This window comes from Pipistrellus kuhlii, unplaced genomic scaffold, assembly GCF_014108245.1.
Source record: "Pipistrellus kuhlii isolate mPipKuh1 unplaced genomic scaffold, mPipKuh1.p scaffold_m20_p_55, whole genome shotgun sequence".
In the NCBI taxonomy this organism is placed as follows: domain Eukaryota; kingdom Metazoa; phylum Chordata; class Mammalia; order Chiroptera; family Vespertilionidae; genus Pipistrellus; species Pipistrellus kuhlii.
The window spans coordinates 756,354-772,033 of record NW_023425557.1 but is presented as its reverse complement, the minus strand read 5'-3'; the positions used below and the strand labels follow the sequence as shown (position 1 = coordinate 772,033).

Here is a 15,680-nt window from a genome sequence, read left to right as displayed (position 1 = left end):
CAGGTTTGGCTCAGTGGATAGAGGGTCGGTTTGGGGACTGAAGCGTCCCAGGTTCGATTCCGGTCAAGGGCAGGTACCTTGGTTGCAGACACATCCCCAGTAGGGGGCGTGCAAGAGGCAGCTGATTGATGACTCTCATCAATGTTTCTAACTATCTCTCTCCCTTCCTCTCTGTACAAAATCAATAAAATATATCTTAAAAATATATATATTTAAAAAGAAAAGAATCTACCAATGGATGCATACATAAGTGGAACAACAAATCGATGTTTCTCTCCCTCTCCGAAAATAAAGAAAAGGCTGCCTGGCCACTTTCCAAAGTGACTGGACCGTTCTGCATTGCCACCCAGAATGCATGGGCTCTGCCCAGCTGTGCCACACGTCCGACAGGACGAGGTGCGTGTTTGTTGCCATCCCGGTAGGCGTGCATGGCATCTCCTGGTAGCTGCCCGTGGTGTTGATGGACAGATATTTCCAGGAAGTCCAACTTATCCTGTGTGGCTAGTGCTTCTAGTCAAATTCTTTTTTAAAATAAATATATTTATTGATCAGCTGCCTCCTGCACACTCCCTGCTGGGGATGTGCCTGCAACCAAGGTATGTGCCCTTGACTGGAATGGAACCTGGGACCCTTCAGTCCGAAGGCTGACGCTCTATCCACGGAGCCAAACTGGTTAGGACTCTAGTAAATTCTTAAAAACATCTGATTAGATATACTTGACAATTTTTTAAAAAAAAATTTTTTGTTAATCCTCACCCAAGGATATATTTTCCATTGATTTTTAGAGAGTGGAAGGGAGGGGGAGAGACAGGGAGAAACATCTATTGGTTGCCTCCTGAATGCGACTGAGGTATGTGGCCTTGACCGGGATCGAACCTGAGACCCTCCAGTCCATGGGCTGACGCTCTAATCACTGAGCAGAACTGGTTAGGGCTTGGCAATGTTATTGCTAGAAAATGTCCTCTCACCCTAACCGGTGTGGCTCAGTGGATAGAGCGTCGGCCTGCGGACTGAAGGATCCCAGGTTCGATTCCGGTCAAGGGCATGTACCTTGGTTGCGGGCATACAGGAAGCAGCTGATCGATGTTTCTCTCTCATCGATGTTTCTAACACTATCCCTCTCCCTTCCTCTCTGTAAAAAGTCAATAAAAAAAAAAAAATATATATATATATATATATATATATATATATATATATTTTAATGTCCTCTGGAGTGATAGCAGTGTTTGTCCTCAGTCTCTCCCTACCCAGAGCTCCTGGGACATGGGGGAACGTACCATGGAGTCACAGCACCCACACACTCCCCCACCCAGACCCCCACCCCACCCCCACCCCAATAGCCAGCCAAGGAGCCAGCACGTGTGGGAACATCCCATCCAGGAGGCCACAGTTCCCCGTGCGGCCTGCCCTGAGATGGGGGCCAGGCAGACTCCCAGGATGAGCGTGGAGGCCGCCACGTCTCCATCTGCTGTTTCATAGCCTTGCGGGGGGCCAGGTGCTGAGATCAGGGAGGTTTGGGGAGACGGTCACACCCCCCCACACACACACACACACACACACGTGCCCTAGCAGCAAAGCCTCACGGATCGGGGGTTGGGGCGGGAGGCCAGGCTCCCGGCTCCGGAGTGTGTGGCAGGGCCGGCCACCTCGGGCGGTCGGAGTGTCCAGAGTGCCCCGTCCGCAGGGAGGTCCCCGCGGGGCTTACATGACCGACTCCTCCGGGCGGCCGGTGGCCGCGGCGGGCCTCGTGAGGAGCGGGTTTCCCTCCTCCAGGGGGACGGGCGTGGGGTCCACACACGCCTTCACCTCCACCAGCTGGGGCACCGAGCTCGCGGGCTTGGTCCGGTCCACGTAGTGCTGGAGGAGTCCCGCCCCGAAGGCGTCCCCTTCCACGTTGAGGACGGTGCAGGACCGGTCCCTGAAGGGGTGGCGCGGCAGGGGCGTGAGTGAGGGCTGGGGTCCAGGCCCAGCTCTGCCCCCCCCCCTCCTCCCGGGAATCATGAGGTCTCCTACACAGACCGCCCTACACAGAACCCTATTCTACAGCCCTGGGCCTCCCGCCCTCCATCCTCCGAGGATGCCGAGTATCCCTCCTCCGGGAGCCTCAGAGCTCCGCCCCTGCCCCCCGGAAGGCCAGGGTGTCCCATCCTGTGTCCTCGGCCTCTGAACCCCGAAGGCCGGCTCCTCCGTGGGTCCTTCTTCCACTAAAACAGGATTTGTTCCTTCCGGAACCTCAGAGTCGCCCCTCCTTTTCTTGGGTCCCCGGGAGGGCCTCCACCCCCACCTCTCCTCTTCCGCTGAAACACCGAGTCCCCTCTTCAGGCCTTTCTCCTCCTCAGGATCCTAAGGGGTTTTTTTTTTTCTTTCCTTTTTTCAGTTCTCTTGGGGTATAAACCTAGGAGTGATGTTGCTTAAGTGTATGTGACTGTGTGCACACTGAGTGGCACAGATGATGAGGATCTCTGAACGCATAATAATCCGGCCACTCAGTGTATGTCCTATATAATAAAAGGCTAATATGCAAATGGTCCCCTTGACCAGGATTTTGACCAGCAGGCAGGCCGGCCAACCGCCTATGTCCCCTCCCCCTGGTCAGGCTGGCTGGACCCCACCCATGCATGAATTCATGAACCGGGCCACATATATATATCTCAAGTGGCCAGATTATTATGCGTTCAGAGATCATAATAATCTGGCTACTCAGTGTATGTGACACTTTAGAAAATGTAGCTACAATTCACACACCATAAAATCACCCATTGAAAGTGTTCAGCCCAGCCCCTCTTCTGCCCATGGCCCTCTTCCTCATCCCCTTTCCCAGGAGTCCCCGGAGCCCCACCCCCCTGAACCCCCAAACACACACTCACACTAGCCAGTCCACAGCCAGGATCAAGGAGATATCAACCGGCAGGTTGATGGCCTCCAGGATGATGGCGAGGGTGAGGACGCCTCCCGCGGGGATGCCCGCGGCGCCCACGCTGGATGCCGTGGCGGTGACCCTGGGGGCAGAGGGGCGGTCAGGGAGGGGCCCCATGTCCGCAGGGGGGGGGCCCCGGGTGGCCAGCCCACACTCACAGGATGGTGATGATCTTCACCAAGTCCAGGGGCTGCTGGTTGAACTGGGCAATGTACACGGCGGCCACGCACTGGAAGAGCGCGGCTCCATCCATGTTGACCGTGGCGCCGATGGGCAGGATGAAGCGGCAGATGTGCTTGGAGACGCCATTCTTCTCCTCCACGCACTTCATCATCAGCTGTAACGTGGCCGAGCTGCGAGAGACCAGACCAGGCAGATCTGAGTCATTGCACCCAGGCCCCGCCCACCCAGGAAGCCCCGCCCACACGCCGCCCGTTCCTGGCCCAAACCACGCCCACCAGACATGGACCCGCCCACCACCAAACCACGCCCACCCGCTGCCTCCACCCTCTTCCCTGCCTCCTCCCACAGCCTTTCCAGCAATGGGAGCCCTTCCCTTCCCAGGGCCAGAAGGTACTAGGGATGGTGTAGACCAGTGGTCGGCAAACTCATCAGTCCACAGAGCCAAATAGCAACAGCACAACTACTGAAATGTCTTTGGAGAGCCACATTTTTTAAACCTAAACTTCTTCTAGTGCCACTTCTTCAGCATAGACTCGCCCAGGCCGCGGTCTTTTGTGTAAGAGCCACACTCATGGGGCCAGAGAGCCCCACGTGGCTCGCGAGCCGCAGTTTGCCGACCACTGGTGTAGGCTGAAGCTATTCCAACGTGTGGGCATCCTCAAAGTCCACACAAAAACTCACTCCTAAATCCTATGGCTCGGAGCTCACGGACTCACACCTGCAGCCTCCGCCGAGGATGGGCCTCGGCTAAGAATTACTAACTCTCTCTCGCCGAAACCGGTTTGGCTCAGTGGATAGAGCGTCGGCCTGCGGACTGAAGGGTCCCGGGTTCAATTCTGGTCAAGGGCATGGACCATGGTTGCGGGCACATCCCAAGTAGGGGGTGTGCAGGAGGCAGCTGGTTGATGATTCTCTCTCATCGATGTTTCTCACTCTCTATCCCTCTCTCTTCCTCTCTGTAAAAAAAAAAATCAATAAAATATTTTTTAAAAAGAAAAATTACTCTCTTGAGGGTGCCACTGCAAGAGGCACAGGCTCGGCTGAGAAGGTGGGAAGAGCTCCCGGAGGTTGGATCCGGAGTGGAGCACTCATGCCCGAGGGCCAGGCCTGGCGGGAAGGGAGGAGGGAAGGGAGGAGGGAATCTCCAAGGCAGCAGTTTCCTAATTTTAGGGGGGCGGGGGGGGGGGGGCTGGGATTCGAGACCTTAGGAGAAACTTGGGAAAGTCCACCCCCTGGGCCCAGACCCCCATGTCCCCCCACACAGAAGTTCAGGGGCCTTCAGACACGCGACGCCTGCTCGCTGCAGGGCCCTCGGCGGCAGACTGCCCCGCGGTCACACCTGGAGGCGGTCCCGAAGGCGGTGACCAGCGGCGCGGTGATGCCCCACAGGAAGCGGTAGGGGTTCTTGCGGGTGAAGAGGAAGTAGATGAGCGGCAGCACCAGGAGCCCATGGATGGCGTGGCCCAGCAGGCAGCACAGGACGTATTTGCCCACTCTGGCGAAGAGGTCCCCCACGTCCTCCCGCTCCGCGATCTTGCTGGCCACCAGGGACAAGATGCCCACGGGGGAGTACCTGGCACCCAGGAGACAGAGGCAGCCTCTGAGCACGAGCCCACTCGGGGCCAGGCGGTGTGCCTCATGCAGCCCGGCCACCGCCCCCCTCGGAGCCAGGAGGCGCCCGGCACCTCCCTTGCCCGCCTCGTGCCCTCTCCCCTGGAAGACAGCGTAGCCGGGAGATAAAAGCAGCCGGGCCGCTTCCCCCGCCACTGGGGAGTAAGAGTCACCAACCAGAGAGAAGCATGCACCATGCGTGAGTCATTTACGATGTCCGGGTTCCTTTATGATGGCAGCTCGCATGATTTAAAACCAATGTAAGCCGGGACGGGTTTGGCTCAATGGATAGAGCGTCGGCTTGGGGACTGAAGGGTCCCGGGTTCGATTCCGGTCAGGGGCATGTACCTTGGTTGCGGGCATATCCCCAGTAGGGGGTGTGCAAGGGGCAGCTGATCAATGACTCTCTCTCATCAATGTTTCTAACTCTCTATCTCTCTCCCTTCCTCTCTGTACAAAATCAATAAAATATATTTTAAAAAAAATAAAACCAATGTAAATCTCTCACCACATCATGAGAAATGAAAAGACCACGGCTCACGTCTTAATCACAGCTCCAAGGCATGGAGCGTGTGCCACGTGCTGAGCCCCTGAGCGTGACTGAATCTTCCCCACCTCTCTAGAACGTTCTACCACATCCCCTCTTGACCTGGGAGCCCCTTCCTCGAGTCTCTTGCAGCTACCATGGCATGAACAGAACGTAACCGGTCCGTAAAGCAGGAGCGATAACGCTCCCAACCTCGTAAGAATGCCGGGAGGACGAAAGGAGATGCCGGGTGACACGAGCTGGATGCTTTTCAATAATTCATCGATAAACGTTAGCACCCTCTCCCGGAATGAAGATCCCTCCGGGTGCTTGTGCCTCCCAGCCAGGAGGCCTCCGGGATTGCCTCTGGGGCTGCCTGATCGCTGTTACTCCCAGGTGTTGTCTCCCAACCCCTTTTCCTCGTTAGTACAGAGAAGAAGGGCGCCGTTTCCCAGCAACGTGTGCACCTGGGTTTGGCCACATGCCCACGTTCTGGCCAGTGGGCCGTGCCAAGAAATTATACGAGCCAAGTACACTGGGTAAATATTAGCTAACATTGTTTTCTGCAAGCCTGCCATAGGCCAGGCACGGTCCCAAGCACCTTCCACGTATTAACTGTGTGTGTGTGTGTGTTAACTTTTTGTGCCTGCTCCGCTCAGCCCCGTTTTCCAGGTAGGGGGAAAATGCTGGATTTGAGTCCAGGCCTTCCAGCTCTAAGAAGGGCACAGGCCGCCCGATCCTATACCCCCCACGCCCCCCCCCCCAAAACCTACCACATGATCCAGGACACCAGCACCATGGTGGCGTCGTTGAAGGAGTTGAAGAAGCGGATGAGCAGCTCCCCGTCAGGCCCCAGCTTCCGCAGGCACACGCCGAAGGCGATGGCGAACACCACCAGGCCCAGGATGTTCATGCCCTCCACCTCCCCCTCCGCCTGCGGGCAGGGGAGTGCTCAGTCACCGTGCAGGCTCCCGGGGCGCCTCTCCCGGGCCCCTTCCTGCCAAAGGCGCAGGGCCCAGGCCCAGGGGGACCACCCAGAGTGAGCAGGGGAGTGTGGGAGACCCTGGGGAGTGTGGGAACTGAGGAGGTAGGGGCTGGCGCCCGCTCAGGGGTGTGGGTAATCAGGTAAGGCTTCCTGGAGGAAGGGGCTGAGCGAGACCTGCTGAACAGGAAGGGTGAACCAGGTCCAGAGGGGGGTGGGAAGACGTTCTAGAGAGATGAAATAATTCGCAACGGCCTAGAAACGAGAGCAACTCGGGCACTCAAAAAGCAGGAAGACGCCGAAACCGGTTTGGCTCAGTGGTAGAGCGTCGGTCTGCGGACTGAAAGGTCCTGGGTTCGATTCCGGTCAAGGGCATGTACCTTGGTTAGGGGCACATCCCCAGTAGGGGGGTGTGCAAGAAGCAGCTGATCGATGATTCTCCCTCATCGATGTTTCTAACTCTATCCCTCTCCCTTCCTCTCTGTAAAAAAAAAAAAAAAAAATCAATAAAATATATTTAAAAAAATAAAAAGCAGGAAGAAACCCACGGTGTCTTGAGTGGCAGAATCACGAGAAGGGACTGCGAAGGCGACGGGGTTGGAGGGTCTGACCTCAGAGTGTCCTAGGACCTGTGGCAAGGACCCCCGGGAGGGAGCGTGACGGGGTCTGAGCGAGCAGAGGCAGGGACAGGTTTGTACGTGGAGAAGACCTCTTCGCAAAAAAAAAAAAAAAAATCAATAAAATATATTAAAAAATAAAATAAAATAAAATAAAACAGTGGAAAAAAAAAGAAAAAAAAAGACCTCTTCGGCTGCCAGGCCCGGGCAGACCTGGGAGGAGAGGCCCGGATGGGGGTGGGTGGGTGGGAAACAGGAGCCTGGACCACAGTGGGCAGTGGGGGAGGAGAAGAGGGGTCCACAGGGAGACCCCGGAAAGGCAGAGGGACAGAAAGTGGAGAAAGGCTGCTCAGAGTTCAAAACCACATGACACACCCCGTGCTAGGGGTCAACCCTTCTGCTCACCTTCACGTAGGTCCCGTTGTCCTCTTTGTAGTAGGTGGAGTACTGCAAGGGGATGGGGGAGTCAGTGTGACAGTCACCCCCCCCCCCCAGACTGGCTCCTGCAACCCCCAAAGCCTGCCCAGACGTCCCTTCGCACAGCCTCGCACCCCCTCCCGCCAGCAGCCCCCCGGGAGGAGGCTGCTCACGCCCCGTTTTCCGGAGGCAGGGGCCGAGGTTCAGAGAAGCCAAGGCGCCTGCCCGGCACCACACAGCACAGCGAGAATTACCCCGTCCTCCTCTGTGGCTGAGGGGTGTGGGTGGGGTTCAGAGGTCACCCCAGAAACCCTGCAACAGTGCCCGTAAATCCGCGGGCAGGTACCACCCCAAATCAAGCACCAAGAGGCTGCGACTGGCTGTTTCCCTCCCTGGCCCCACCCCCGCCCTGGGGTTCCCCGGCCCCCACATCCCCGCCCCCAGCACTCACGGAGCGGAAGGTTGCGGACACCAGGTTGGAAGGGAAGAGATTTCTGTAAAGATAGACGTGGGGGCGGTTATTAGATACCACAGGGGAGAAGAGTGGGGATGTGGGGGGGTTTTGGGGGGGTACCTGTGGGGGTGGGTTGGCCTCTTTTTTTTTTTAATTCACTTCTGACCCCTTTTTTATTTTTTATTATTACTAGTATTATTTAAAATATGAGGAAGAGAGAGGGATAGAGAGCCAGAAACATCGATGAGAGAGAAACATGGACCAGCTGCCTCCAGCACGCCCTCACTGGGGATGTGCCCGCAACCAAGGCACATGCCCCTGAGAGGAATCGAACCTGGGACCCTTCAGTCCGCAGACCGACGCTCCATCCAACTGAGCCAAACCGGTCTCGGCTGGGTTGGCCTCTTGAGGTGGGTAGAACCCTTACAGGCCCATGGCACCCAAATGTGTGCCCCCCCCTCCCCCCCTCCCCAGCCTGCACATTTTCCGGGCATGGCAGCGGGAGCGGGCCTCCCAGGGCCCCCGGAGGCTGTCATCTTTGCCCCAAAGGATTTCCGACGAGCGTCAGAAATGCTGGCTTCCCCGGGCAGCCTGCAGCAGGGTCACCTCTGACCTCAGGCAGCAAACTTAATACCCACGACTTCTTGCATCAGCCACTTCCTCCGGGAACCGAGAAAAGGGCAGGCTGTCTGCCCAGAGGGCCCGCCCGCACGGCTCTGGGCCTTGGGAGGAGGTGGGGACCGAGGGAGACAAGGCATGGCTGTGTGTGTCAGGAATGTGCATCCCTGCCTGTGTGACCACAGATGCCTGCGACATCACAGGCGTGGCCGGGGTTTCCGTGTGTCTGTGCACAGCTGTGCGGCTCCAGATGCTTCCGCAGAGCCTGGGCGTGGCTGGCCAGGGCAGATACAGAATTACATCTGGTTCTGGCACATGGGAAAGAGGTCTCTAAGCTTAAACAGCCTCCGAGTGGGTGTGCACCTGGCCAGCCCGGCCGCTAATCTCCCCTCGCCAGGAGGCGCCCCCCACGGCAGCTCCTGGGTGTGTCCCCTCTCGGGCGGCAGGGAGGCCCCGGAGGCTGGGGGAACCCGGTTCCGTGACTCATCCGTTACCTCCGCCACTTCCAGGAAGTCCCCATCTACCTGGAGACACTGAGTCAGCAGGACCCCAAGGCCAGGCGGTGGGGATCCAGCACCCTGTCCTCATTAAAAGGAGGGAGAACCCTCCTGGGGTGCGGGGGGGGGGGGGGGCAGAAGGGAGAGGAATGGAAGAGGTGGCGGTGGCAGGGCTTACCAGGAGCACATGCCGGCTGAACGGGGTGGGAAGGGAGGCTGAGGAAAGAAGCTGGCGGTGGGGGTGGCCCATGGCATGGGAAGCCCTGGGACTAGGAAGGGGGCCTGGTGGGGGCCCCTGGGGTGTATCCAGACCCTGGACTCGCACCTCCACCCAGAAGCCCCAGACTGGAGCCCTTGGCCACCAAAGTTCCCCGTGGAAATCCTCAGGGTCCCCGCCCCGGATAGGAGAGCCCCTCTATGTCCCCCAAGCATGGCTTTCCCTTTTCTCTGTAAGCCCTTATGTGAGGTCCCCCCACCCCCTTATGTCTCCAGTCCCCCACATCCTTCCCCAGGAATCTCTCTTCCCCCTTGAAAAACCAGAGCTTCCCTAGACACACACACACACACACACACACACACACACACACACACACACACACACAGTCTCCTGAGGCCCTGGAGGTGTCCGGGCTCCGGAGAATCCATTCCCGCCATCCCTACCACCATGCGCCCTCCGGCCCCGCCCCGCCACGTGGCTGAGCACCCTCTCCCCCCCCCTCTCCCCCCCACTCCCCTCCTCCGGCGGCCGGTCCTGACCTCACGAGGTCCAAGAAGGAGTCCAGCACCTCCTTGCTGGGGAGGGCCGCGTCCTTGGGGACGGCGCCGGGGGCCGAGGCGTTGCCGGCGGGGCGGGCGGTGTCGGAGACGCCGGGCTGCAGCGCCAGCGCGATGCCCACGCCGAGCGCGGACGCCAGCAGCGTGGTGCCCAGGAAGAAGAGCAGCGCCCAGGCGCCCAGGCGGCCCAGCGCGCCCGGGTCCAGGCTGGCGGCGCCGCCCACCAGGCTGCACACCACCAGCGGCAGGATGATCATCCGCAGCAGGCGCAGCAGCAGCTCCCCGGGGAAGACCAGGGCCGCCCGGCGCGCGGGGCCCAGCGCCGCCGAGCCGCCGGCCGCCGCCACCCCGAGCCCCACCGCCACGCCCGCCACCACCGACGCCACGGTCAGCAGCACCAGCAGGTTGGCGCGGAGGCAGCGCCGCGCCCGGGCCCGCGAGCAGCCGCCGCCGCCGCCGCCGCTGCCCGCTGCGCCCGGGGCCTCGGGGGGCGCGCCGTTCGCGGCGGGCTTCGCGGCCGGCCACGTGGGGTCCGCTCCCTTGGGCGGATCGGCCACCATCGTGCACTCCCCGGGGTCTCTTGGAGCCTGGGAGCTGGGCGGGCTTGGGGCTCCCGCCGAGGACACCCACGTTCCCTCGGGCCGAGCGGAGGAGCAGCCGGGGGCTGGGGCGGAGGGTCCCCGGCGCGCGTCCCGGCGCCCAAGTTCCTGGTTCTGGGCCGATGGAGAGTCAGCGGTCCCGAGGCCGGCGCGGGGCTTCCCTGCCCGGAGGTGGTGTCCGGAGCCCGAAGGCGGGGTGTCTTAGGTGCCTTGGCCGCGGGAGTGGGGATCCAGGAGCTTCTCCGGGACTCGGGGTCCTTGGCTCCGGGAGGATGACGCGGCCGAGGTCCTGGTGGCGCAGATGCCGGACGCCTGGATCCGGGAGGGGGGACCCGGAGTGCCTGGTCCTGGACGGGGAGGACGCGGGAGCCTGGGTCTGGCGGGGAGATGGGGGGGCGGTACACGGAGCTCCGGGGAGAGGGGAACCAGGTCCTTGGATCCGGGAGGGGGCGGTCGGGGCTCCTGGGCGTGGAAGGCGGCGGTCCGGGGCCCCTGGACACTGCAGCCCTCCCCGCGCCCGCCGCGTGGCTCTCTGCTCGCTCGCTCGCTCGCTCGGAGGAAGCTGCTACGGTTAAAGGTTCAGACCCGGGTGAGGCTGGCGCGGGCGGGGACCTGCCCAGCGCCCCGCCCCCTGGGAGGTTAAAGCCCAATAACAGGGGCCGTATCCAGGGGCGGGGCCCGGAGTGGGCGGGGCCTGTGGTCCTCCCGCGCTCCTCCTCCTGTCAACTCCGCCTGACACTCCTCCTCCACCCCCAAATTTGGTCTTTCATCAGCTCTTCAATTCCTCCGGTGTAAAGCGCAGATTCCCGCTCTTTTTTTTTTTTTTTTTTTTTAATATATATTTTATTGATTTTTTACAGAGAGGAAGGGAGAGAGAGAGAAACGTCGATAGGAGAGTCATCGATCAGCTGCCTCTTGCACACCTCCTGCTGGGGATGTGCCCGCCCCATCAGGGAAGCTGCGAAAATGCCACGACATCGAAATAGCTCACAAACGAAAGAAATGGAGGACAAAAAGCGACTGGATATAGAGTTCAAATCTACGCTTATAAGGTTTTTCAAGAATTTCACTAAATCAAAGGCAGACAGAGGTTATTAAGGCTCCTGGGGCCCCAAACCCCTGAGCTGGGCAGGAGCTTTGAACTCAGGTGTCTCTGGCCCCAGCCTGCGCCCTCCACCCCTCGGGGACACCACAGCTCCCCCTCCCCTTGGCTCCCGGACCCCAACCTGAGACATTTCCTCAGGGGACCGTCACTTACTCTGAGCACCTGGCTGGGCCGGGAATGGGCGGTACCAGGGACCCAGCGAGGACTAAGACAGTCCCAGCCCTGTCCCTGGGGGAGTCACAGTCCAGAAGGGGCTCGGACCCAGCCCCAGACAACAATGATGACGCAGAACGTGGGATGGGGCAGCCCGGAAGGGGTGCTTGACCAGCGTGGGAGTGAGGGAGGGCTTCCTGGAGGAGGAGACCGCACAGCTGGGATGGGAAGGAGAGGGGCCAAGCCAGAGAGAGAGAACTCCAGACACAGGGAACAGCATATGCAAAACCACGGCGCTGGGGGGGGGGGCGCCCAGAAGGCTCCCAAGCACCTATCTCACCTAGTCATCCCGCCCTCTGAGTGCCCGCCTCCCTCCCCGTGGCTTCCCTCAGGATAAAGCTCCAACTCTTCCATCAGGCATCTGTCAGCTCAGCGATACATTCCTTCAGCCTTTCAACAAACCACACCCACACACCAAGAGCTGAGGGATGTCCAATGGGCAGAGGCGGGGGGAGAAAGGGGGGAGGAGGGGGCAGGCTCAGGTAATAAATCCGGTGGTTGAGAAACATCCAGGAGGGCCTGGTTGGCGAGCTCAGTGGTTAGTCTCGGGCCTGCGCACCGAAGGGTCTCGGGTTTGATTCCCAGTCAAGGGCAAAGAACCTGGGTTGGGGGGTTCCCTCCCTGTCCCCAGTCCGGACCCGTGCGGGAGGCGACCCGTGGATGTGTCTCTCTCAGTAGATGTTTTTCTCTCTCTCCCTCTCCCTACCTCCCTTCCACTCTCTCCGAAAAGCAATGGGAAAATATCCTCAGGTGAGGATTACCCTCCCCCCCAAAAAAAAATACATTGAGAAAAGGGCACCGACTCTCTCCACACGAATGGGCAGAAACGGCTAAGATGGTCACTGCCAGGAAGAAAAGCCGTGGCTTCGAGGATCGGCGGGGGCGAGTCTCACTACCAGCAGCCGAGTGACTCAATTATTCTCTTTTAATTGATTTTTTATTTTATAGGGGGGGGGGAGGTGTTTTTCCAGTTATTTATGCCCTCATTGGTTGATTCTATGATATATATATATATATTTTTAATTGATTATTTACAGAGAGAAAGGGGGAGGCATAGAGAGCTAGAAACATCGATGAGAGAGAAACATCGACCAGCTGCCTCATGCACACCCCTCACTGGGGATGTGCCTGTAACCAAGGTACATGTCCCCGACCGGGATTGAACCGGGGACCCTTGAGTCTGCAGGCCGACGCTCTATCCACTGAGCCAAACCGGTTAGAGCGGTTGATTCTTGTATGTGCCCTGCCTGGGGATCAAACCCATAACCTTGGTGGGTCAGGATGATGCTCTAACCAACTGAGCGCCGGGTCCGGGGCCCAAGTCCCTGAGAAATGGGGGTAGCGGGGGCCTGCCTCCGAGATCCTGAGGAGGGAGCCCAGCTGTCCCATGTAAAGCCTTTTGATTGGTGCCGGCATTTTAAGCCTTTAGAGTAGGGGTGTCGAACTCAATCAGAGAAGGGGCCAAAATCTAAAATCCAGCCTAAATCGCGGGCCGAATGGTTTACTGAACAGTCATAAACTGTCATTGTGATGGAAACGCAGCGGAGTGCAGTGATGACAGCGCGGTGCGGGCCACATTGCAAGGCCTGGCGGGACGGATTTGGCCCGCGGGCCTTGTGTTTGACACATGTGCTTTAGAGATAGATCAACGTGTGTCTACTGCAGAAGTGAGGAACGCCCCTGTGGCTAAGTGGTTAGAATGTCAGCCCATGCACAAAAGGGTCATGGGTACCCTAACAGGTGTGGCTCAGTGGACAGAGTGTTGGGCTGCAGACTGAAGGGTCCCGGGTTCAATTCCGGTCAAGGGCATGTACCTTGGTTGTGGGCACATCCCCAGTAGGGGGTTGTGCAGGAGGCAGCTGGTTGATGGTTCTCTCTCATCGATGTTTCTAACTCTGTCCCTCTCCCTTCCTCCCTGTAAAAAAAAAAAAAAGGGTGTGTGTGTCATGGGTCGATTCCCAGTCAAGGGTGTGTACCTGGGTTGCAGATTCAATCCAGTGCGGGAGGCAACCAGTTCATGTGTCTCTCTCATATTGGTGTTTCTCTCTCTCCGCCCCTCCCTCCCTTCAACTCCCCTCCCTTCTACTCTCTCTAAAAATCAATAGAAAAAAAAAAATATTTATAAACCAATGGATGCCTAGCTGGCATGGCTCAGGGGTTGAATGTCAAAATATGAGCCAGGAGGTCATGGTTGGATTCCCGGTCAGGGCACATGCCTGTGTTTCGGGCTCCATCCTCAGTGGAGGGTGTGCAGGAGGCAGTCGATCAATGATTCTCTCCCATCATGGATGTTTTTATCTCTCACTCCCTCTCCCTTATCTCTGAAATCAATTAAAAATATATATATATATTTAAAAACTAATGGAAAAAACATCCTCGGGTGAGGATTGACAACAACAACAACAAAGGCCCCTTCCATGAATTCCTCCAGACACAGACTCACAGGCCAGTGCTTCCCCCAAGGAATGCCAGGCCCTGGGCGGGGGTGGGGGGAGCACCAGGCCACGGGAGCCTAAGCTGCTGGTCGTCCGGGGTAGGGCCAGGCAGCTGGGCTCCAGGTGACCAGGCTGGGGACGGGAAGCCCCATGCCAGCCCTCCTGGCAGCCAAAAGCCCCGGGGCATGGAGAAATGGCTGAGGCCAGTTGGGCAACATGGGAGGAGGGCAGGCTTGGCCCCTCCCTGCCCACCCACTCCACGCACAGGGGTGCCAGGCTGGCGGCAAGATAGAGGGAGGAGGCCCCAGGCCTCAAGGACCCCAGGACCCCAGGACCCCGGGGAGTGCCGGATGGGTCCGGGCGGAGATGGGAAGACTGCAGGGTTTGGTCCAGGATCAGCCAGAGTGTCCTCCCCGCGGCCCTCCCCAGGCTTGGAGAGGAAAACATGCCAACCGGCTTCAACCAGCTTCCTTCCCACTCAGCCAAACCTCCTACCCAGATCCTGATTTCATCACAGGGACACGGGGCCAGGGGTGGGCGGGCTGGAGGCCTGGGATTCTGAGAAAGCAGTGAACCCTGGCTGGTGTGGCTCCGTTGGCTGAGCTTCGTCCCCTGCACCAAAAGGTCAGGGGTTCGATTCCCAGTCAAGACACATTGCCCAGGCCAAAACCGGTTTGGCTCAGTGGATAGAACATCAGCCTGCGGACTGAAGGGTCCCGGGTTCGATTCCGGTCAAGGGCATGGACCTTGGTTGCGGGCACATCCTCAGTAGGAGGTGTGCAAGAGGCAGCTGATCGATGTTTCTCTCTCATTGATGTTTCTAACTCTCTCTCCCTCTCCCTTCCTCTCTGTAAAAAAATCAAAGACACATTGCCCAGTTGAGGGCCCAGGTTGAGGGTGTGCAGGAGGTAGCCAATCCATGTTTCTCTCTCCCATCAATGTCTCTCTCTCTCTCTCTTGTACTCCCTCTCCCTTCCTCTCTCTGTAAAATCAAAACAAACTTTTTAAAAAAAATAAAAGAAGAAGGAAATGACGGGCTCAGTGGGCGGCTGGGGGAACATGTGAGATCGGTGTTACAGTGCAGAGCGCTCCTGTCCAACGTGGGCCCCTGTGGGTGGGTGGGGAGGAGCGCGTCATGGAAACAGAATCACAGCCGTTTCATAGCTCCTCCCTGCAAAAGCCATCTCCTCACTGGCTTGGGCCAGGGCCCGGGGAGGCTGAGGGACGTGTGACGCGGGGAGGGCGGGCCCCAGATCTGAGGCAGCCCCGGGCCCAGGCCAAGCACAGAAGCTGTCTGAAGGAGACAGCGTTCCGGGCGGATCTTTGCAGGGACAATGAAGGAAGGCTGTTCTGCCCTCGCTGGTGTGGCTCAGTGGCTAGAGCGTCGGCCTGCAGACCAAAGGGTCCCGGGTTTGATTGCAGTCAAGGGCATGCACCTTGGTTGCAGGCTCCTCCCCGGCCCCGGCCCTAGTCAGGGCTCCTGCAGGAGGCAACCATTGATGTGTTTCTCTCACATCGGTGTTTCTCTCTGGCTTTCCCTCTGTCTTCCGCTCTCCCTAAAAATCAGTGGGAAAATATCCTTGGGTGAGAATTTACAAGTCAATAAAAAATAATAATATTGAAAAAAAGGAAATGAATAAGTTCTTTTTTAAGACATATATATATATATTATTGATCTTTTACAGAGAGGAAGGGAGTGGGATAGAGAGTTAGAAACATCAATGAGAGAGAA

The 15,680-nt window shown here is 58.5% G+C and overlaps 1 protein-coding gene and 1 long non-coding RNA gene across 3 annotated transcripts; both read right to left on the bottom strand.

The window, feature by feature from the left end:
• Positions 1 to 491: 491 nt before the first annotated feature.
• On the bottom strand, positions 492 to 14,729 carry LOC123650959. Of its 2 annotated transcripts, none has more exons than XR_006740175.1 (2): positions 14,695 to 14,729; positions 492 to 1,050 (listed from the first exon to the last, which is right to left on the bottom strand). It is a non-coding gene; the product is annotated as an uncharacterized LOC123650959 (long non-coding RNA). The 2 variants fall into 2 exon arrangements; XR_006740176.1 differs by lacking the exon at positions 14,695 to 14,729 and adding an exon at positions 13,328 to 13,363.
• On the bottom strand, positions 1,683 to 10,382 carry SLC1A5 (solute carrier family 1 member 5). Its single transcript, XM_036416342.2, has 8 exons — positions 9,579 to 10,382; positions 7,705 to 7,747; positions 7,242 to 7,283; positions 6,011 to 6,171; positions 4,440 to 4,673; positions 3,076 to 3,270; positions 2,868 to 2,999; positions 1,683 to 1,918 (listed from the first exon to the last, which is right to left on the bottom strand). Exons 1-8 carry the CDS (start codon positions 10,154 to 10,156, stop codon positions 1,702 to 1,704), a joined length of 1,602 nt encoding a protein of 533 aa, XP_036272235.1. The 5' UTR covers positions 10,157 to 10,382; the 3' UTR covers positions 1,683 to 1,701.
• Positions 14,730 to 15,680: the final 951 nt, after the last annotated feature.

Bases quoted from the DNA above. Each gene is read 5' to 3' on its own strand.
- SLC1A5 (XM_036416342.2), bottom strand. From the start codon at position 10,156: ATGGTGGCCGATCCGCCCAAGGGAGCGGACCCCACGTGGCCGGCCGCG. The intron at 6,172-7,241 runs GTGAGCAGAAGG...CCCTGCCCGCAG, and splicing joins ACAACGGGACCTACGTGAAG to GCGGAGGGGGAGGTGGAGGG. The intron at 3,000-3,075 runs GTGAGTGTGGGC...CTCTGCCCCCAG, and splicing joins GTGAAGATCATCACCATCCT to GGTCACCGCCACGGCATCCA.